The sequence below is a fragment of the Struthio camelus genome, chromosome 12, assembly GCF_040807025.1.
Source record: "Struthio camelus isolate bStrCam1 chromosome 12, bStrCam1.hap1, whole genome shotgun sequence".
Classification (NCBI taxonomy): Eukaryota; Metazoa; Chordata; class Aves; order Struthioniformes; family Struthionidae; genus Struthio; species Struthio camelus.
This window is the reverse complement of record NC_090953.1, coordinates 12178836-12201651: the sequence shown is the minus strand read 5'-3', so window position 1 is coordinate 12201651 and position 22816 is coordinate 12178836. Positions and strand designations below refer to the sequence as shown.

The 22816-nt window shown below is 42.2% G+C and overlaps 1 protein-coding gene across 14 annotated transcripts in view; it reads left to right on the top strand.

The window, feature by feature from the left end:
• The window catches only part of PDE8A (phosphodiesterase 8A), a 176869-nt gene extending 164411 nt beyond the window's left edge, over window positions 1-12458 (top strand). For 9 of the 14 annotated variants that reach the window (XM_068958030.1, XM_009681314.2, XM_068958028.1 and 6 more), the window contains 6 exons: window positions 2451-2668; window positions 3510-3654; window positions 8983-9147; window positions 10048-10177; window positions 10945-11064; window positions 11147-12452. In XM_068958030.1, coding sequence (XP_068814131.1) covers window positions 2451-2668; window positions 3510-3654; window positions 8983-9147; window positions 10048-10177; window positions 10945-11051 — 765 coding nt within the window. In that variant the 3' untranslated portion in view covers window positions 11052-11064; window positions 11147-12452. Of the gene's footprint in view, window positions 1-2450; window positions 2669-3509; window positions 3655-8084; window positions 8958-8982; window positions 9148-10047; window positions 10178-10944; window positions 11065-11146 lie in introns of those variants that run through there. The other 5 variants (XM_068958033.1, XM_068958029.1, XM_068958027.1 and 2 more) reach the window with 2 other exon arrangements.
• Window positions 12459-22816: the final 10358 nt, after the last annotated feature.

The window sequence follows — 22816 nt, the reverse complement described above, 5'->3', positions numbered from 1 at the left end:
GAAGAAATGTTCTCAGAATCATTTTCACTCCTGTGCTGTAGGACGTAAGGTGACAAAGTTAAAATACTTGACCTGAAGTTGGCGGTAAAGGAAATGTAAATCCCTTCACAGTTTGCTATGTCAGACTCAGGAAAATGAGCCTGAGATACATTGCTGTGGTCCAACAGGTCAATAGTCTCCAATTTCTGGTCACTTCCCATCTGCACAGGTCTTTCTCAGCCAGACTGTAGACAACTTGTCCAAGTGGGTTTGCTAAACTATTTGGAGACAAAGCGCTCAGTGTGCCATGATCAGACCCAAGCCTGGCACTTGGGCATTTGCTCTTAGTGCAGACAGACATGATCTTAAAGATAGCCATAAGCCCTTGCATGGCGAGGAGAATACACATAGCCTTAATGCCTCCTGTGATGGATCAGGAAGGATGCAAGCAAGGCTTTCTAGTCCTTCCGTCTGTTTAAACTCTAGCGTGTGCTGACTGGTTTATTTGAGACATTTATAATGGAGTTTTACATGTTACAGCTAATATCACATCTTTTATTTTTTATTTTGACACCATCAGCCCTGCAGTGTTAGTCAAAGTTTTGAAAGTGATGTGCACAATGGACTGATCTGTTTAACATGAGCAGTATTTACGGGCCTGCTTTTACAGATTTATTGTACTCTGGGCATGTAGCTCTCAACAGAACTAAGATTAACTCAGCACAGATTTCTTCAGGAAGATTCATTTTCTGTTGTGTATTCATGGTGTTGTCTAGGAGCGTATAACACAATGCATTACTGTGGCAGCTAATTTTTAAGGTCAATCCTGGAATTTCTATTGAGGTTGATCCCTGAAAAGAGAGGGTAGCAGCAGGCACAGCCTGAGTTCAGGAAGCAGAATGACCTCCAGATCCAAACCACCTCCTGCTTTGGTTGGCTTTCTGAGTTGGCTGGTGTGGGGCAGCGGTAGGTTGCTGTGCCTGCATCTTGCCTCCTGGAGTGCTGTGAGTGGAGACAACAACCTCTGTGCCCCAGTGAGAATGAGTAGTTCTTCACAGCCAGTACACAAGCAGCTTCTGCAGCTCACATCAGGGTCAGACAAAATCTGGCTGTTACTGTTGTTGCAAATGAATTGAGCAAGCCAACATACTAACTGAGGAACCTACAAGAAACACAGATGAGATGGTGCATCCCTCAGAGGAGAGCCTGTTCTAAAATCTCTCTCTCCTGACTTCATGGTACAAAAACAAAATCCCATGAGCAGCAGCTGAAAGAAAGAAGGAAGACATGAACACACAGCAGATAGTATTTTCAGACAATGCTAGCTATGAACCTAGGTTAGAAATATTCTTTGCCTTTCCTTGTTCTTCACAAGACACTGTTGACAACCGTTAATGAATAATATCCTAGCTCCATCAAAGTCAAGTTACCGCGCTAATTTGTAGTCTTTTTACCTACCAGCTCTAACCATTCTGAGTGGTACTGTCAAACCCAGCTGGGAATGTGGATCTTAAATTCAAGCTAATCAGAATGGAACATATCTGTCCCGCTTCCAGATGCCGCTGGAAACATCTCTACTCCTGTTCCTCTTTCATTTTGTTATTGAAATTTTGATATAAGTGTTTTGTGTATATGACCCTTCACAAAAAGCCCAGCATAAACACAACATAGAGGCTACTTTCCAACTATATGCAATAGTTTTCTGAGATGCTTGGTACTTTTTCTCCTTTATGCTTTGAATACAGTGTTAAAACTTACAGGATAAAAACTTAAAGGACAAATAGTTTTGTATTGCATTATAGGATCACTATAACTAGATATAAAGCAATGACAAATATTACTAGACGTAAGCCATGGTGTACAGCATGCTAAGAGAATCAGAATATGATATGGAGATTACAGAACAGGCTGTCATGTAATTTCTCCGTGGATATAAACCATCAAGAATTCTTCATAGAATTCATACTAGCTGTAGCTCCTGGAGACTATTATTATAGAACTGGATATATGTGAAATATTCTTTACAAATCACAAACCTAGCCAACACGTAAGTGAAAAATGATGAGAAAACATTAAATTTCCAGAAGAAATGAAGTCGTCTGATGGAAATAGAATAATTTTTAGCAGTATCAGTCCTTTTTCTAAGCCAAATGCCCTAATTCTGAGTGAAGGTGGTTTCTGTGTTGTTAGAAAGCACAAACTAGTTTGATATTTTATATTTTGTTTAAGATGATGCCCTTTGTCAAAGGTGTGACGAAGGCAAAATTCAGCAGGCACAAAATGGCCAAAAATGTCATGCAATGTTCAGTGAAGCTTATAATGAATTTTCCATTGCTCTGTCTAGAACATCTGACCCTCAATGATCTCCAGAGTTCTGGCTTTTGTCCCTCAGGAACTTGGCTTAACCTTTATGGACAGAGTAGGGTTTCTAATTACTCTGCCAGGAAGACTAAGCATCCTTCTATTTTCAGCAAACTTTGGATCCGATTGACGAGGTTGCTGCTCTCATTGCTGCCACGGTCCATGACGTGGATCACCCAGGAAGAACAAATTCTTTCCTGTGCAATGCTGGCAGTGAGCTAGCAATTCTCTACAATGACACCGCAGTGCTGGAGAGCCATCACGCTGCCCTAGCTTTCCAGCTCACCACCCAGGATGACAAATGCAATATATTTAAAAGCATGGAGAGGTAAGCTCAAAACCTGGGGTACTTGTCTGCCCACTAACATTTCTTGCTTTCTTCTGTGTAACATAGGATAATGCGAACAAGCATCTGGAGGAGGGCAGTGCTTTGTGGACACTTGTACGTAGCCCTTGTGTGAGTTTGCTTCTAAAACAGTACAGTGCCTCTGTCCTGCACAGGCTTAGGAATCATCCTGTAGCTTGGGCTTCTCCTGTTGATAAAAAGACAGACCTTGCCTAAGGAACTTACAATGTAATTCTCACTTTAGCCAGTCTAGGAGAGTCATTTTGTATCTTTGGACACAGAGGACAAGCTATGGCTGAGCGGGTAGACGTTTGCTGACAGAACACTCAAGGAGCACTGCTAAAAAAGTAAATGCCTTGTTGCAATGGATAATGCAAGGACCTGTTGCTCTTCTTCCAGCTCTGGAAAGGCATTTAGGAGGAAGATGTGACCATTGCCGTGGCATTCTCAACACGGCAGAAAAGTATTGCTGAAAACTTGGCTGGAGCATGAGCCACTGCTAAGTGTCTGTGCTAAAAGCCTTGGGAACATGCTGGTGTGACATGTCCTTGCAGCCCTGCTGTATAGCTGGTGCCTCTGCTTCTGCCCAGCTCTTCCATTGTTTCTCCTAAAGATGCAGTCATGCCTCTAGCATGTATGTCTCTGCACACCAGCAGGTACTTTATGCAGCATAGATGCAGCTTCCCCAGCCTTTCTCACTGTTCTTTCTTCCCTCAGCACCTCTCTACAACACAAATGGTCTGTAGTATTTTTGTTAGACTTGTTTAGCAAACAGCCTTTTGTGAACTAGCCGGCGTTCTTAATCATTTCCTTCTTTAAACAGGAATGAGTATCGAACCCTTCGCCAAGCCATTATTGACATGGTCTTAGCCACAGAAATGACAAAGCACTTTGAGCATGTCAACAAGTTTGTCAACAGCATTAATAAACCCTTGGCAGCGCTAGAAGAAAATGGGGTAAGCAACACTGTAAGTCTTCTCTAAAATGACTAGGCAGGGCCTGGGAACCCTTGGCAATAGGAAATTCCCACATAGTATTCTGAGAAAGTTCATCAGAAACATGGAGAAAGAGAGATTAGAAATGTCTTTCACCTCTGAGTTTGAACGCCCTTCTGCCTAACATGGTCATCAAACATTTTGAGGATGAGCGGGAGTCACTTGGATCCTATTAATATTGCAGTGCTGGGATGTTTTATGAAAACCAGCCACGTGCGTGGGACCAGAAGCGTGGCATGTGTATTTTCCTGTTAAAAATGCTACGACTCTTGTAATAGCAAAATGGCTAGTGATCCAGAGGCCTTTTAGATTGGATGGCTACTTAGTAAGCAACCCCCGTTGCTCCCAAGGAGAGTGTGCTGGCAGCAAGGCCTGGTGTTCTGGTTGGCCATTTCTGCTAAGAGGCCATGATTTGCCTCACAACAGAAGCTGAATTACTCCCTGACTCACAACAGGAGCTGCTGGTGGCACAGCGTAAGGGCAGGTATATCGACTGCCATATGAGACGCTCTTTGGAAGTGAGGGACCTCAGCTTTCAGTGCTGCCTGGTAGCATTCATGGGTTTTCTGCCTCCTTTCTTTTTTAATCTCTAAAATAGATGATGGTGGCATTATGTATCATATAGACATAATCAATAGCCATCTGGAACCCTGTGGACACAATGAAATTGCCTGTTAGGAACTCATTCTGAAAAACCACACCAGTTTCAATAACAGCTTCAACCAGCAGTTTTGTTGCCAGTAAGAGCAGCGTATAATTTTGTTGGAATGGTTTTTGCAAAGAGAAGATTTTCAGAAATGGTTATAATAAAGTTTGCATTGGTGGCAACGTCCTGTAGGAGCTGTAATGGTTTTCTGTGTTTTCTTACCATGTTTTTTAGAAAGCCACATATTTGAATGTTGGGTGTAATGGGGGAGGGCAGCCTTTTTGTCATCAGAGGGTGGGAGAGGCACAGATCTCATCCCTCACCCATCAGCAGCAGATTGGAGCTAGATGGGGAATATCTTTGTCCATAGGAGCATATGCTAGAATTAGCTTTGTTGTTGGCACCCAGTGGTGCTAATGAGAAGTATGTGAATGTGAAGCCAAAGTCCCAGTAGGATACTCTTTTACTGACTAAACTGGGAGAAAGGCTGTAAAGTCTGTGGCTATGAAGTATTTTTCCCAGACAGCCTCACGTCACAGAATGTGGCTTCAAGTTACAGGGAGACTAACACTAATTTCTGTGGGTGTTGCATTGGACCTGATATAATTATGAAGTTCCCTGCCCAGGACGCATCTCCACTTTGTAACAAGTGCCTGTCCACTGCTGCTAGAACCTGGAGTCTAGCACACAACTAGTGTCTGTATACATTTGTCCTTAGATGAATCATTTAGTAGTTAAGCCTGTGTTATCATAGGTGGTCTCCTACCTATTGCCAGTACAGAAAGGTTGGTCAAAAAACATGCTTAAACTGTAAAGTCGTTTTCAAAGCTTAGCAAATGACAGGACTAACACCATCTCTGCAACCTACTGGCTCCATTTATACACACAAATTATGATGCAGTCAGGCATTAAGTGTATCTTCAGATTCTGGTTTTCACAGGTGCTTCTCTGATTACAGAGTCTCTTCACCGCCCACTGTCTTGTTCTGCTGTTTTCAGTTCTCACCCACCACTCTGCTCCTTGGCTTCTCACTGGCTCCGTCTCTTCCTCCTTCTTCCAGCACCAGCTTCCTCACTCAACAGCCCCCTCCTTTTTCAGCCTTCCTCTCCTCTCCCTGTTGTGTTCGCTTGCCAGTCTGCTCTTGTCTCCTTCACAATTCTCAGGCTCTTTGAGCTGCTCTACTCCCTCTCTTCTCCTTTTTTGCATTCAAATCAGGCAACAACCTCCTCTTCCATGCTGCTTTTTTCTGCAGGCTTTGATGGACTCCCTGTTCTTAGTTACAAAACCTGGACCTGGATGATGCCTGGTCCAGCATAGCCAAGAACTACAGTTGCAGGAAGAGTCCTGTTCAGTCCCAGCCTCCAGCAATCCCTATTGAGTCTACACAAACCGCAGATTTTTTTTTTTTTGTTTTAATTCCCAAAGCTTGTAACTCATCCAGCAGATTTGCGCAGGGATGGTGATTGCCTTACCCCCAAACCATCCCTCCCACTAAATTCCAGGTCATGAATTCATTCATAAAGGTGTAGAAGTATTAGAAAACAAAGAAACAGTAATATTTTTTAATATCAGCATGAACAGTTTATTTCCCCAACCTTGTATTTAGAAGCCACCAAAACATTTTTAAGTGCAGTTTTCACAGAAAAAAACATCTTTGCCTGAAGTTTCCCCACCAGGTGTCTGCCTCAACCAAACAATTTAAATTGGCAGTTATGAACAGTATTAAACAAGGTCTTTCAATATGAAGTGTCAGCCTCCAGGCTAGCCTACAGCCATAGCTGTAGATGATCCAACTGTTTCATTTCAGATTTATCTTTTTTTAAAACATATATTTGTATTAATTCATGATTATGGAGTGTTTTTATTTTCCAGAACCAGATTTTGCTTAAGAAAAAAATAAGAAATAACACAATAATATATTTATTTGAATGCCTGATGGACAACTTTTGTTTCAGGAGATTTTAATGGAAATGTAAGGCTGGCAGAATGGATGGAAAATTGTGAGGCTAAACACTTCTACTCAATTTCTTGAATGTAATAAACAAGAAAACAAGAGGAGGGAGTAATTCTTGGTTGATTTCAAGCAAAGGAGCTGGCCCAGCAAAGCTAGGGCACTCCTGTCTGTCTGCAGTGGCCTGTAGGTGAAGGAGCTGTTTGACGGCAGCTCCTTTACTCATTCCAGCACTACCACGCCACGTCCCTGCTCACCCCGCAGGGTAGTCTGGCAAGTAGGCACACTGAGGGACTGATTCTCCTGCCAGAAAAGAAAGGAGTGAAAAGGGACTGGATAGAGAAAGAAAGGAGAATGAGAAATGGGTATGTCTGACAGAAGCAAGGAGGAAATGATGAGTGCTGTGATGAGAAAGGAGGACTAAAAGGAGCTGCAGCACCTGTGAAGGTAGAGGATGCAGCACAGAGTCCCAGAGATGAGGGCAGCGGTGAACTCAGGAGGTTATCTAGTCAATCCGCTAAGGCAGGAGTAATTATACCTACAGTAGTCCTGAAAAGTGGTTAGGAACAAAGGAAAAGGCTGTACACTTTTTTTTTTTTAAATTCAGATCAGGAAGCAAAATGTTTTCCTTCTCTTAGGTATGGGTTTCTCTGCTGAAGCAGGTTCCTACTAAAAGGCCCATAATGTTTGACTGGGTAAAAGCAATCATTTGCTGTGCTTGTTACTGGCAGAGCAACACTGGCAGATCCTCTCTCAAGTCCGGTTGTGTATCTGGTTGCAGCGGCAGAGGGTGTTTCCTGGCCTGTTTTCCAGGCATGGCTGTGACTCAGTGCAATGTTTGCAGGCTGAGCTGCCAACCATGTGTTCCAAATGGGACAGTTCCACTTTTTTTTTTTTATTTATTATTCTTATACATATTTGTTCAAAGAGCCATGCTGAGAAGCTGCTCTGTTTGTTTCCTTTCTTCTTTTGTTTCATAAACTGAAAAAAATCCATTCCAGCTCCAGCATCCTTTATCCTCCCATTTCCCTTCATGATGTCACCTAAGCCTCTGACAGGAAGCCAACATCTGACATGCAGAGACACCTCTGCACTCTGAGCAGGATGCTGGGACTAAGCACAGTTAGCACATTTTATTCCCAAGACATCCGCATCCAGCAACCACAACTGCGCTCTTGGTTTGAACGGATCAGGGAAGCAAACATCCTTTCTTGATTCCTGGTGATTTACCTAGTAGGCATGTTATCTGCTGATCTGTTGTCCTTAACTGAGTGATCTCTAATCAGTTTCTTTCCATGCAATTGGAGATAGATGCAACTCACTTTGTTTCCGCTCTATTTTCCCTGCTGTATATCTAAAAATGGGGGGAAGAACTGGTTCTGGACTCCCATTTTGGTGGGAACTGCAGAGTTGGTGTTTCTGAACCCAGAAACTACCTCCTAATAATTTTTAGATTATTAATGATCAGTTTCTTCCTTCAGAAAGAACTTTCTTCCACGTAATGAAAAGTGTGTCCCAATAAAAGATCAGACTGTTTCTGCGTCTTTGTAGAAGCTGACTAGTGTCTACCTCTTCATACAAAGTACTGCAGGATCTGGTGGCATTGTTACCATTATTCCTGTTACTTCTTCGCTGCATCAAATATAGAGCAAGGCCTTGGTAGGTGCTAGAGAACTCTGGTATATTCCTTGCTTCAAAGAGTTTCTAATGCAAGTAGAAGATAAGAGACTATGTAGTACATCTCTGTATGCACTCATCCAGGTAAAGATTCAAGTAATAATGAGGTCCCTGTGGGTGATTTTTTAGGTATTTTAATCACGAATCCCTATCCTTTGGACACTTCTTTCATCAGAGCTCCATAGAAAAAAGCTTCTGATCTGGATCACTGGAACCTTTACTTGTATTAACTGTATACTGGCTCCAAGTACTGTTCACTGGCTCCAAGTACTATTCACATGCTGGTATGTGCAGCCTGGGAACCAAATATAGGCCATGCGTGGGCTGAAACCTTTTCTAGACTAGCAGAAGAAAGATGAGGCTGTTCTGAAGCGAGTTCATAATATATCACTTTAACAGTGATAAACTCTCAGAAAGCAAAATTCCCAGTCAGGTCGGAGACTGACAGGCTAACATGGTTCCAGGGGAAGGGAAAGGAGGCGCATGACTGGGAGGCAGTGTGGGATCTAACTCTCCTAATAGCAGTAGTGCTGCCATAATGATTGATGCTTATGCTGATGAGGTCTGTGCGCAGAGGATGACCGTGCATCCCGGGTCAGTCCTCTTTTCTTAGCAGATATTCCACTCTTAATGTAAACGCCCATTAATCCTTGGATTTCAGTGGAGAAATACATTTTTCTGCCTCAACAATACTCATCAGTATGTGTACAATGATGAATGGGTCCTCGACACGCTCTTAAGGAGGCAGATAAGGCACAGAGGGATTAAGTGACTTGCCCAAAGATGCCTAAGAGATCTGTCACAGATGGTGAATGAATCGAGAGACTAGCGAGTTCAGTGCTAGTTCAGAGCTGTAGCTAACCTTCGTATTTCCCTGCAAGTTCAGCTTAAAGTACTTTGTCATAAAGTACTTTGTCATCAGTGGCAGGCCTGGTTCCTATACAGAGACATTCCCAAGGCACAAAGCTTTTGAGTAAGTATGCAGAGACCTTGCTAATGGATTCTTTTTAATTCTCAACTGTTACAGAATAATGGTGATGGAGAGTCAGTCAAAACCGTTCTCACATCTCCTGAAAACCGTATCCTTATCAAACGCATGTTGATAAAGTGTGCGGACATTTCCAATCCATGCAGACCCTTAGAGCAGTGTATAGAGTGGGCTGGACGTATCTCTGAGGAGTATTTTGCACAGGTAAGGCAGCTTAAAAGGGCTGCTTAAATTCCAGGTAAGCATTTCTTTAAAAAGCAAGAGAAGGATGCTTACATTGTCAATCTCTGTCTGTCTCAAAAGATTTAAGGCTGCGTTATGCAATGTGAAAAATATGAACTTTTTTTATTTTAATGGTGGCATATTACTCATGCCAGTGCAAGACTAGTTGCCTTCATACAAAAGGAAATTGACAGCTTCTATAGTGCTGTTTTTGAAAAATTTAAGCTTTCACGTCAGTTTGCCGTTTTAATTTTCTGAGTTTTGCCTGCAAATGCATTGCTGTCCCCACATGCTGGTTATGCCTCAAGATTAGCATCATCAGGTTCCAGCGTGAGCGTGGGAACAGCTCTTGCTCCGAGACATGCTGTTAAGTCTTGCAACAACCTGCGCTGAAGAAAGGCCTGAGGAAGGTGGCGAAAAGGCGAGGGCAGAGTCATTCTAACAGATGATAGACCAAATACAGAATTTGGGACTTTGTATCTCAAGGAGGGGAAAGAGGATAAAAAAGATATTTCACAAGATATGTACGGAATGCCACTTCTGTTGGAGATTAAGCATGGTGGAGCATCTTTTAACTCCAAAGCAGTCATAAATTTAATCAGTAACTCGTGAAGTACCTCAGGACCAGCTTTGTGTGTACATGCAGAAGATAAATACATCACTTTGTGGAAAACACTAGAAGGCACTCTTCTGTCTGCTGTTTGGCTGAAACCTATACAATTAGGTACTTAGGATTTACTTGCTTTTTCTTCAGATTTATTCAGGTTCCTCTGTTTATTTAGCAATTGCACGCTCTAGTCAGTGCCAAACCAATCTGTTGCTAAAAGAAGCTCATTAACAGAATGTGTCTTAGATGAATAATCACAAGACTGTTCTTTGCAGACCGATGAAGAAAAGAGACAAGGCTTACCTGTGGTGATGCCAGTTTTTGACAGAAATACTTGTAGCATCCCCAAATCCCAAATATCATTCATTGATTACTTCATCACCGATATGTTTGATGCCTGGGATGGTAAGCAAAACTCTGCGGGGTATTTCCTATCAATAAGTATTTTGCAAGCATTTGAAAGTACTGTGATATAAAATTGTTTTCTTATGACTCCTAAAAAAAGGTGAAGAAAAAGGAAAATTTCTACAGTTCAAGTACACCTAATAACTTCATTATAGCTTAGAAGTATTTTGATATTGCTATGAACCATTCTCATGGCTTCCCTTTAATAAATGAGTTTCAGGCAGTGTTTTAACCTTTTTTTAAGCTGGCTCCTCTCTAAATGGAGAACAGAGCACATTCACTATGATAACACGTTGTGCATAGTCATTTTGTCCATGTTAACATGAGTTATTCTGCAAGACAAATTTCTACAGCCTGGAAACTGCTTGGGGGAGCAGCTAGTTCCTCCCAAGTGCTGCCTCTGCGGTAAAAGTGGTCAGAAATGTGACTCTCCCCTGAATGCCAGATCATGACATGTGACGGAGATTTAATAAAGCAGAATAATTACAAGCATAATTAGTTATGCCCCTCCTAGAAAACTGGGTCCCTTTGCTAGTGCTTGCAATACCAGTATTAAGTAGACTCGGAGAACTGTTCTCCGTAGCCTGGGAAGATGCATGAGTGATGAGAACTATAAAGCGAGAACTGTTTTCAACTATCAGTATGACAGATTTAAGCATTCCTACTTAACACAGTTGCCCAGACATTTAAAGTGATATTTAAGCTGACAGAATCATGTGACTGTTTCAATTCTGCAAACTAAATAGACTTTGCCCTTTCTTCCCTAGCATTTGCAGACCTGCCAAATTTGATGCAGCATCTGGATAATAACTTTAAATACTGGAAAGGACTAGATGAAAGGAAGCTGCGGAGCCTTCGACCACCACCAGAATAGCAATTAGGCCATGGTGTGTAATTTACTAACCCGATGCATATTTATTCAAGCTCACTTTTGTTCATGTGATTTCAGATCTGTTTTGGTCTCCTCAGTATTACAGTAAGGCTAGCCCATGCGCTTGGGGAACTTTCGAGAGAACACCACCAGGTCAGCAGTTGACTCCTTCAAACTACCATGTGTGGACTCCAATGAGATCAGCCCATCAAGTGGAATTACACTGGATTGCTGCAGTACTTGTACTGAAGAGGGTCTGTTAGTGAACGCATTTTTGCATTATCTTTATACCAGTATGTGAAGCTGGAAGACCTTGAAGAATCCTCATAAAAAGGACATTCACTAGAAGATTTTGCTTAATCCTCAATTCTGCAGGTGAAAAAGAAGTATCTATTAATAGTGACTCACAGCTTTTATGAGAAAGCTACATGCTTTTTATAAGCACTTAAGACAGTTACGTAGAACAATCAGACATTTAAAATGCAAGTCTCCATGAAGGAATTTTTGATCTATGAAAAATAGATGTACTCTATTTTTTCACATCACAGAAGGTGCAATCATTCACTTCTGAGCACTACTGAAAGTGAGTTCTCTTTAAGAAATTTAGTAGCAAATGTAAAAAAATAACACAAGATTTTTTGAGGTTGATCGTTAGCATCTATGATTAAAATGATATGTTTTATTTATTTTGTTAGATGTTCAATATTTTCTATGAATTTATAAATACTTAAAAGCCAAAGCCAACTTTAGATGCATTACAAATTTACATGATTCATACTCATTAATATACATTTAATTGATGTACAGACCTTTTATTTTCATAATGCAAATACAAAATACTATACAATGATACATTTTTATTGCACTGTAAGGATAGATGTGTATGTTTAAATATTGTCTGATTTATGTTAATTAAAATAAGTTTTATTGAAAAGGTCTCACTTGAGAATAGTAAAATAAACAAGAAATGTATACTGTCTGAGCACCAGAACTGCAGTAGTTCTCTCACAAACCAGTGACGATCACCTGATCTTCCCTTGGCTACAAAAGAATATAATATGTTGGAACTTCTTGTTTTCTCCCGTGAAATTTTATGATTAAATTCCCTGTTAAAATCTGCCTTATTTTATATAGTATTTCTACAAAGCATTCCACAGCATATATGAAGAGGTAATACTAAACATCTAATGAATTTCAACATTTTATAGCCTGTGTATTTTCCTCTGCTGTGAAAGAAACAGAACATAAAACCAACAAAAACCTTTAACTCAAGAAGTTTGTAAAGGCTGTGTACGTTCACAATTTGAATGAAACCTTCATAGCAAGCACCAGAAAATAATAAAATGTATATTTTAAGAAGTGTCAAAGTCCTAGCCATTTCATTTGAAATATATGTTTATTTTTAGTTTGCAGACTGTCTAATAGATACTTGAATTTTTTTAAAAAATAACTAAGACATTTGCTGTCTGGGGAAGGGGAGAGCTGGGCGGGTTGAATTGGCATCAGGGTGACGAAAGGTGGCATCCTGCTAGCAAGTCCCTGAGTTTGAGGCCTGCCCTTTGCAAACCATCAAAAATGTCTTCTGTGCCCTTGGACAAGTCCCGGCACAGCTGAAAGCAGTGTGATGCTGAGTTCTACTGAAGGACTGAAAGGCCTTTGTGGTAGGCAGGAAGGCACTCCAAGAGCTCAGAAGGAATTGCTATGTCAATTCAGAGGCAATTGCCTGACTTCTGAGAAGGGACTTTTGGAACCATTCCTGAAGAAAGAAGCACAAGTGGGAGAGGTGGCCAGTGGAGCAGTTCAGGGGCGGCAGCAGCAGGAAACTTAGAGCAGGTGAGGAAGGAACGGGTGACCACTCCAGCTGTCACCTGCCTCTGTGTTTCTCCTTCATCTCCAAGCTGATGAGACATAGGCTACCACCGTTTGTAGCTCACCGCTGTTCAGGTTTGAGTCAAGCCTTTACCCCGTCTCCCTGCTTGAGTGTTCTCCCTTCCTATCTAGTATCAGGTTTATATGCTGTGAGGGCAGGGAATTCCCTTTAGTTCTTCTGTGCTTGAATACTGCCTAGCCCAGTGGGGCTCAGGTCCTGCCTAGGAGCACCCACGCTCTAGCATTAGCTCAGCAGTAAGAGGACAGAGGAAAAGGGGTCCTTGTCAAGGGTACAGGTCCTCATCGATCTTCCAGGACTTCTACAATTGTAACTGAAGGAACGGATATATTCCCATTGAAGACTAAAGAGTGAAGTATCCCCTTTTCCGAGGAGGGGAAGGATGCAAGGAGAGGGAGAGATGACTGCCAGATGCTTTGTTTTCCTGGCAATATTACACTGCATTTCCGTATATATGCATCTATTTTAATCACCTGTAAGTTGCCACCTGGTGTTAATCTCTTCCATTGCACGGAGGTTCCTGTGCCTAATTCAGGGAAAAGCTACTCTCTGGCTCCATTAGAGGAAAGCTACGTTACACCATCTCTACTCTAATATCTCTACTTATCTGCTGCAAGGAGGATAGGAGAAGAAAAGTAACAGCATATGGGTCCAGAGAATGTCTGCAGGAAGGCAGTAAAAATATTTCTTCATAAGTGTAGTTAATGCACTTGGTTGTATTAATGAACGGTAAAAGCAGTTCATTTAATCTGCTATAACAAACGCCCAGTGCATCATCCCTGGAAAGATGTGATGAATATCATTAATTCCATGAGATTCATACTGCATCTTTAATGCCATTACTTGGAGCGTAGAGCTGTACTAATCAGCCTATTGTATCAGCCAGATTTATGCCTATATTGCTGTACAATAACTTCACTTAACATAAAACACTAATTTGCAGCCACTGAATGCAGCCCTGTCCATTCTGCTGTCCCATTAAATTTAGCATTGCCAGGGATGGCTTATGATTACAGGGAATCTGGAAATACCACATCTGACCCTCACCTAAGATGTCTTCCCAGCCAGCTTCTCTCTATGGATCACATTTCTCTTACTTTTTCAGTCTGGTAACTCTGTACCGTCCAGGGGACTGACTCTCTTTCCTCCTACCTATAGAAATGTCCCTTTCTCCACATCCCAGCTTCCAGCTGTCTCCACACATTGCTCCACATTTCCTGCAGCCTTTTTCATTTTGGTCATGTGGCACAGGAAAAATCCCTGAATTAGACTGCACATGTTTTGGTGCCTTTTAACGGAGGAGGATGTGTTCAGCAGTCTTTGACTGCTAGAATAATCTCTTGAAACCTTAGATAATTTGAATAATAAAACTGTGTCAACAGCCTAAAGGGTCTCAAAAGCATCAACATTAGGGAGATGCAAAAGTAGCATAAAGATACCTAACCTATATCATGGGATTTGTACTAAACATAACCAAAGAGTTGAGATACACAGTTCAACATTGCTATTTCCAACTTCATCCCACAACACCTCCCACCTTTCCTGTTCAGTTTCCTCTCGTGTATATTGTCCTTGTCTGCAGCCAAGCAAGCAGGCAGGCCAAATGCTGCGCAGAAGGGCATCAGAAAAGGGTGGACTCGCTCTGATTGTTTCTGTTTCTGACAACAGGTTTGTAAAAATAAGGTTAAAAATATTGTTGAGTGAGCAATGAACTGGCAGAGGACTTCAGCATTTTTTTTTTGTTAAATAAAGATCAGGAGGTCAAAACGGTTACAAGAGCACAGGGAGTAGATCCTTTTTAAATTTTTCATTTTTAAAATAGATGAGTTAAGTCTATCATCTTTTCAGTCCCAGTATCTACTGCTGGTTTCCTTGTGTGAGATTTCACTTTCCTACATCTGCAATTTAACCTACCATAAAACTAGAAACTTTTTTCAAAGATTTGAAAAAAGAACTAAGTAAATCTAGGCATTTGTCTCATTTCATTCCACTCTACCAAATAACTTGATCTTAGGAATAAATAGATAAATCCACTGTCTGATAGCCTGTTGCATTACCTAGAGAAAAAACTTTCATTATCAGTTAAAAAAAAATACTTCAGAGAGTTACACCATTTTTTTGTAGTGATGGAGTCACTGTATGGCTCTGGAAGGGTGTTTGGAAAAACACTGTGTTTGAAGAATTTTATGGTGAGCAAATACATCTTTAAGCCTTCTGTGCCGTGGAAAGCTGTGTGAGCTTCGTAGTGGGGGGAGTTCAGGCTGCTGGCTAAAGAACTGGAAGGTTTTTTTGTTGTGAAACAGTAAAAGCTCTGATCTGACATTCATCTCTCCAGGATCTAGATATCTCTGGATCCCATTGCAAATTCTTCAGCCATTCCAGATCCCCTTTCTTTCTTCTCCAAGACTACAAATCAACGTCAAATGCCCTATGCTCTGAACAAGGGTTTAGTTTAGCTTTGCTTAGTGCAGTTTAGTATCTTTGCTCTTGTTTTTTGAACTGTCACCAAGTGATGGAGCTCTGCTTGGGACAGAAACTGTGGGTTTACTGATGTAGTAAAAGTCCTTCATCATGGAAGGGAGAACATTGGAATGAACTGACAGGGTATGTTTGACATTATTCCCAGCTTCAGACAGGCTGGCAGTTTTATATGGCATCTATAATTTTCATTTACTCTTGGTTTAATACTAATACAAGTGTTAATTCCAATGTAGGCATGACAATTGGAGAGTTCTTTTATTTGCCTCCGAGGTTTTAATCTCAAAACTTTGCATTTTTAAATTGAATAAGGTTCAGTATCCAGCATTAAATGACCCATGCAGAATTATTAGCTCTACTTTCTGGGCTCTATTTTCAATCTGGCAATCCTGCTATAAACCTGGCTATCATTTTAGTTGCTTCCAGATAAGTTCGGAACTATTATGATCTGGTAGAAAAATGTTGGCTCCTCAATGAATTGTCCTAGGTGAGTACCTTAGACCCTTCAAGAGACAGGTACAAGATGCTGTGTGGTAATGGATTATTCTTACAAAAGGGATACAAGAGGTGATGGGCACAGCTAGCTTGTCACAGGTCTGAAGTTGGCTTTCATACTATAGTTTTCCCAATGGCTGAATGCAGATTAAAAATCACCTGAAATGGAATGGATGCCTACCTTTTTGCTCCATTGCTTTCTCTGTAGCTGTCTCTACTGGTCTCAATAGAGCTATCACTGATAGGACACTTAAGAAAATGCGTTGTGAACGTGAAGGTATTCAAACAATGACAAAGCTGTTCTTTCATAAAAGAGAATAAAGGATAGTAATATTAAATATCTACTAATTCCTGGCATGGTGCTCAGAAACAGCACAGGGAAACTAGTCAGTTGTGCCCTTCTGCAAGACCAGAAGGGTTTGAGTCATGACTCTGCATGGAGCACTTTGAAATGAAGTCTCAGAGCTATTCACAAGCTTCAAAACAAATAATCTCTCTGCTGATGCGTGACATCATGCCTCCAAGGTACGGCTGTCCCAGGGGGGCTCATTAAGTGATAGCAGGATGGATTGCATTTCAGGCTGACATGGTGTTTGGATGCAGAAAACAAGCTTTCAAATTACTGCCATGTCCCTGTGCGGCCTGTACTGCCGGTTCGGATAAAAGGGAATGTCAAGGTGCTTCAGATATTTTTTGTTTTATTGAAGCTGTGGCTCCGTGGGCAAAGGAGTTCTGTATTGAAGTCCACTGAATGCTTTCTCTGGCTGCCTGCTTTGAATGTTACTTTGAATGCCACTTTGAATGCAAAGTGTCTCTCATGCTTTCTTCCCTGCCCCTCGTTTAAGATCTTTAAGACTCTCCTCCCTACACTTTCCAAACAAATCTCGGTGATTTTAGCTTCATAAGCCTTGTGTAGCTATGTCTTAGCATCCTTCTTTAATATGTAAGGCAACTGAGATAGCAAAGGCCAGAAGACCCAAACAAAATATGTTTGAGGCTTCCAAAAACCTTTGAGGTCCTGGACCCTGCCGGTGGTTTAACCGTAAGTAAGTCTTTTACAGGACAGAGCAAGAATTCTGGTCTTCTGATGTTCGAGTTTTCCCCTCTCTGTCTTCCATCTTCCATTTCTGTCTTCCATTTTTCTTCTGATCCACTTGCTAGGAGTACTTCCCTTAACTTCCACTGGCCTTGGATCTCCCTCAAACACTGAGCCCTAACATCGCCTCTAAATCCTGCCGTTCAGCCAGACTTTTGCTGCTTACAATTAGCACAATATAATCTTATTTTTCTGATTCAAGCTACAGTAAGCCTGGAAAAATACCACACGATGGCCAAAAGCCTTTCAATGGTATCCACAGACAGAAGGCAAGGATAAACATAGTAACTAAAACAGCTTGTGAGCGGTGTATCACTACTGCTTGCAGTGTGGATGCGTATGTACAGTCTTTTATACCGTACTCCCACACGCAAATTGAAGGTTAGGAGTGTTCCCAGGGCTCTCTGCCTTCAGGGCTATAGGAGTAAATACAAGCAGCCTGGACACTTGTGGAAATTTGAATCTCTCTTTTCTTGGTTTACTTGCTCCCCCCCTCGAGTGGCAAGAGTCATTACTAGAGCTAAGATAACCTTACACAGTTCAGTCCATGGTAATTAACAGAAGTTACTTCATCCTTTACTCACATACGTTTCTCCTGAGGCAGAGCAGGAGAAAAAAAATAGCGCAGCAAAACACAGTTTTAGACAGGAAGTGAGAAAGGTGATTGCCTGGTTTTGAAATTAAAGGAGGAATTTAGCCAGTGTGTAATTATTCAAGAGAAAAGTTGTTGCTGTCTGTCTCTAATATTCCAAAGCGGTATTTGATGTGAATCCTTCACCAGGTTCATTATCAGCTCTTAGCTGAACCTGAGCATGCTCAGCGCCAAGTTCAGTGTGCAGCACATTTTATAACCAGGTGGAGTAATGTCATCTTAGTGATCCTGCAGCTCTCCGGCTCCTTGGGAGGAGGTAGGGTTTGTCCCCAGCCATAACGAAGAATTGGAATATGCTTGACTGGATTCCTTTGATATTCAAAAAGTGTAGGATGTGCTACGAATATTGCTTTGCGCTTCCAGCAAGAACTGTCCCTATTTGCCTAAAAAAGAGATGTTACTTTGCTGCTAATATTTTTTTTAAGGAATTTATTCTTGATAGATCCCTAAGCGCTTTAAAAGAAGTCCCATATAGCCCCCTTTTCATATAGCCCCAATAGTACCCCTTTTCTATGTGGGTAAAAAAGGTTGCAGAGAAACACAGTGGCTTGTCTGAGGCCATCCAATGGGAAACCTTAAGCTAGACCTGGGGGCTACCAGATTGCTCTTGAGGGCTCTGGTTTGAGCCATGCTGATTTATAAAGAAAACAGGAAGAGAAATTTAGAAGGCAGGTGATTTCATAATGGTATTTCATAATGGTTTGTCACTGCCACTTTACAGCGATCCTGGTCAGAGCTCCCGAGAAGTGAGAAATCCTTCCTACCGTGCCGCTTTCTCCCAACTTTGGTGAGAGCAACCAGAGTGCTGAATGCCATGGGAGGGCGCACACCGAGTCCAGGCCTGTCCCCAACAGTGAGCGGGTGGTGCCCGCTGTTTCAGCTGCCGCTTACCGTAAGTCGGACTGCAATGACATAGTGTGAATGCAAGTGTTAGGAAACAGGCAAGACGCCCAGCCTAAATACATCAAGGCAGTGATTGGATTGACAATGCCATGTATAACATGAGACACTGCTTTTTGGGGGGAGGGGAAGGTAGATAGAGAGAAAGCATCCACCTGCATGAACAGACAGTGTTCAGGATATCACTACAGCAGAAATTGTCCCCTCCCATACAATCAAGCCCTAAAACCGAGCAGCCTCTCTGCCCATGAAAAATCTGTGCTGGCAGACTCAGTGCAAATACGCTGTTCCATATTATGACAAATCTCTGACAAGCCAAGGTCAGAAAGCAGAAAGTTTTCTCCACTCTATCATGCCAGAAACAAAAAACAAAAAAAGCCTTGTTTTGAATAAAAAAAATTCTTTGAACCACATCAGAGTACATACATACCTGACAATATTCGTTAAGTAAATATCAGTGACATATTTAAATCTGGCTCAGGATGTGTTACAAAAGTGGTGTTTGTGTTGCTTTCGTTGCAGAGCGTCAACAGTGTTTCTAGAAGATGATCTTAAAAAGGGGAGATCTTTTTTTTTCAGCTGAGCATCACACAGAGAACCGTCTGCCAAACAATAGCTCCGCCACAGGACTTTCAATGAAAGTAAAATACCTTCCTAATGCACTAATTTCAAGTTATACTTCTCTGTCATTGGCTTAGTTCAGCCCATATTCTGCCTCTTAGCCGTTATTTTTTTACCCACAGATTCACCTCTCAGATCATTTGGGCTTTCTGAAGTAAGTCTGCCCCCAGACTGACTGCAAATACACAGTCAGATGGTTATCTTCTGTACCTGAAATGCCACGGGCTGGGTAAAGTTCAGTCCTCTTCCATCTATTCTGATCAGCTGCTACTCCCTGAGCTTAGATTTTCTTTGGTTTCATACTGGTGCTGTAAGCACAGAGTCCTGCACAGACCTACTCTTTATAACCGTCACGTATTTCTTAGGCTGAAAAAAAGTCCCCCTGTGGAACTGCAGTGTTTGGTCTGATGGAGCATGGGCAGACGGTACAATGACATGAGACAGCTTCCCGGAGCAAGTGGCTGGTCCTGTGTGGCTGTGTGTCACCATTACGAGGTCTAGCGTAAACTAGGCTCGCTTTGCTTTGGGTGTAGTTCAACTGGAGATAAAAGTGACGAAAGAACAAGCTTCTGCCTATGGATCTCTGATCTAACACTGTGGAGTTTCATGGCAAGAATAAAGTCACTCTTTACTCATACCTCTACCATCAGTACAACTCAAGGAACAGTGTTTGCTACTGGAGATGAGGTCTGTTTGGCACTGCGTCTGGCTTTGTTGGTGATATTTGGTGCTGGTTTTTACTTAGTTCCTTGTTTATTACCGCACAAAGAGACCTATAACCTATCTCCTATTTGTAAGCATGGTACAAGGATTATTCCTTTTCAATATTCTGGGTAAAGAAGATGCTTTTTCATCAGTGTGGTGAGGTCAGTTGTGGAGGTCTGTGCTCCAGTCAAGAGCCATGCATAGTGCTGCTAAGTCTGTGCTGATGAATTTGTTTTTCAGTGCTCATGTGCTGCTCACTGAAGCTGGCAGAAGGGTTAGATCGCTGTATCGGTTAATGTTACCCTTCCTTCCTATCCCCTTCAACATTTGCCAGCCACAGTTGCCCTCTACTTTTCTGTTATATCCTATTCCATGAGATACCTGACTAGTACTTTTTTGACTCTCTCGCTCTACTGCATAGTTAACTAGGACAAGCCATTTTTAAAAGCATCTAATGAGGATTTGAAGGACCCGCTCTGTTCCTTCCCCTCAGTAGCCTGCATTTCCCAGGCCTCTGCAGTGCCTGTAAATCCAACAGGCCAGATCCTGCACATAGCAACACTGTGGCTGCTCTCAGCTCCTCCGGTTGGAGAGAAGCAGCAGGCCGGGCAGCAGCCAAGAGCACGTGTGCTTTGTTTGTATGCCTTCCGCAGCAGAGTCTCTCCCAGGCCATGGCCCAAAAAGGAGGGCTCTGGAGGAAGGACAGTGCGTTCACGGTGACACAATACGGAGAGCACCACCCAGTATGGAGGGTGACCTCTGTGGCTGTGTCAACATACAAGACTCAGCTCTTCTGACGGCTTGTGCTTCACCTGTCCCAAATGCCAGAAAGTAAAACAAAAGGAAAAGCATAAAATAGGAATCACTTCCATCAAAATAAATCTTTAAGAAGTGCATGCTTAATCTAGCGCTCTTGGCCTAAATAATACTGATGATGCTTATTGCCTCTCTGTTTTCTTCCTTAGAACCCCCGGCAAAATCTTTAAGTTCCTATCCTCAGCAATAGCCAGACTATTTAGGGATGCAGACTAGGGATCATGACCAGACTGAAATCATGTCAAGGCCCCGGGGAAACTAGAATTGCAACTGAGTCAACTAGTGTCAGCCAAGATACGCTGGCCTTATACAGAAAGCCACTGAGGGACCCAAAGGACATAGCAGGGCCTAAAAACTGACGATTGTTTTTCCATGTGAAGCAAAGAAAAAAGGAATATCAAACTTAAACAGATCTTTGTATATGTATTTGCATATGTGTCTGCCTAGCCTTTGACCTTTCTGGCTTATTTAATTCTCTTAGGAGCCACATATTAACTGCAGGGTTAATGTATAGATAGAGGAATGCAAAGCAATTATAACCACGGTTATAACCATGACAATGCTGAATTTGAAATGGTTGTTGTGAAGTTCTGTGCCAGGAATGTAGGCTATCTTTTAAGTCTGATGGGCTGTGAGGAGGTCAGTTTACTTCTGTAAAGCGTCCTTTCCTGCATGTCAATACAAGTGATCTCTTTGGGCATGCTCAGAAGTTTGGAGCTTAATAAAATCATCACTTTAGACCACATCCTTCCATGTACGGGGATGGGAGCGATGTGACCTTCTCCATGCTACTGTGGGGGTGTTGGTGCAGAAGAAAGGTCACGCTCTGTGGGACCAGAGTGTAAAAGCTGCAGCTCATAAATCAGGCTTGAACTACCCTGAAGTCAAGCCATTGAAGTCACGGTGAGGCTCTGCAGGCTAAAATGACAGCTAGGCTTTTATCTGTATGCAGTGGCATCACAGGTCAATACTGTGACTTCTTTCTTTTCTTTAAAGCTTTCGTATCAGAGGAATCAAAGCTCCCTACCTCCCCTTCCCAAATTGCCTTGAGTCAATAATAGCACAAATGGTAGTTAGCCCAGGCTTGAAAGAGGCTTTGATTAGATATTGCTCTTTGATAAGCCATTTCAAGGGCGGGAGGCAAAGCATTTACTTTGCTTGGAAGAGAAGTCTGATGAGCAACTGCTTTTCTTTTGCTGAGACCGAGCAGAGCTTTGTTATCACCAGAATATGGAGACTGTAGAGGTGCTTTATGACTCCTGCTCTTTACCCAGGGCTAGTTCTTTGCTTTGTGCAAGAATAAAAAGCCATGAATGAAACCTAGCAGCCTATCCTTGTGTGTAACAGCTGCCTCTACGCTGAGCCTCAGTAACCATCCACTCCCAGGCCTTCTCTCCCACGTCTGTCTTTGATGGTCCTTGGGAGGCCCAGAGGGATTACGAGTGCAATGAAACACAAGAGTGCAGCTGAATCAGAAGAGAGCAAAACAGCTGCACTTTCATGAGCAGCTGAGCCCTTCTAATGACTCACTGCTGCTGAAAGGGGGAAACACACAAATATAGCTTCATGTTTGGCTGGCCAGTTTGACTCTTGGTGGGATAACCTCTAAGAAATGAAATGATTTCATGTAACAAGGGGATACCAAAACCCTCCCACAAGCCTATGCCCATACTAAAAGCTAGTACCTGAGCACCACGGACTCTTTCAAGACTTTCCTTACCGGGGTATCTTTTCTTATGGTATGTCTTAACCACCTCTTACTCCTATCTTGCTTCTCATCCCCACCTGCCAGTCATTCACAAAAATCTTCTCATAGGACTTCAGCAGTGCTTTCGAGGCAAGCTCACCGGTGCGGAGGGCAGTACAGGATATCAGTAGCCTGCCCCTTTTGCCAGAAGAATACATGCTAAGTGACATATGTCCCTCCAGTGCCTTCTCATAGCCATGGCAGAAAACTCACAGCATGGCTCAGCCCATTGCCACATGAAGATCCATAGATACAGACCCAGAGGTACATGGCAGCCTGTAGGACCAACGAAGGCAGAAGACCTTGGATACTGCTTTGCAGTATGGGTACTAGGATTAGGTAAGAGCCAGACTAAACCAGGTGCTCATCA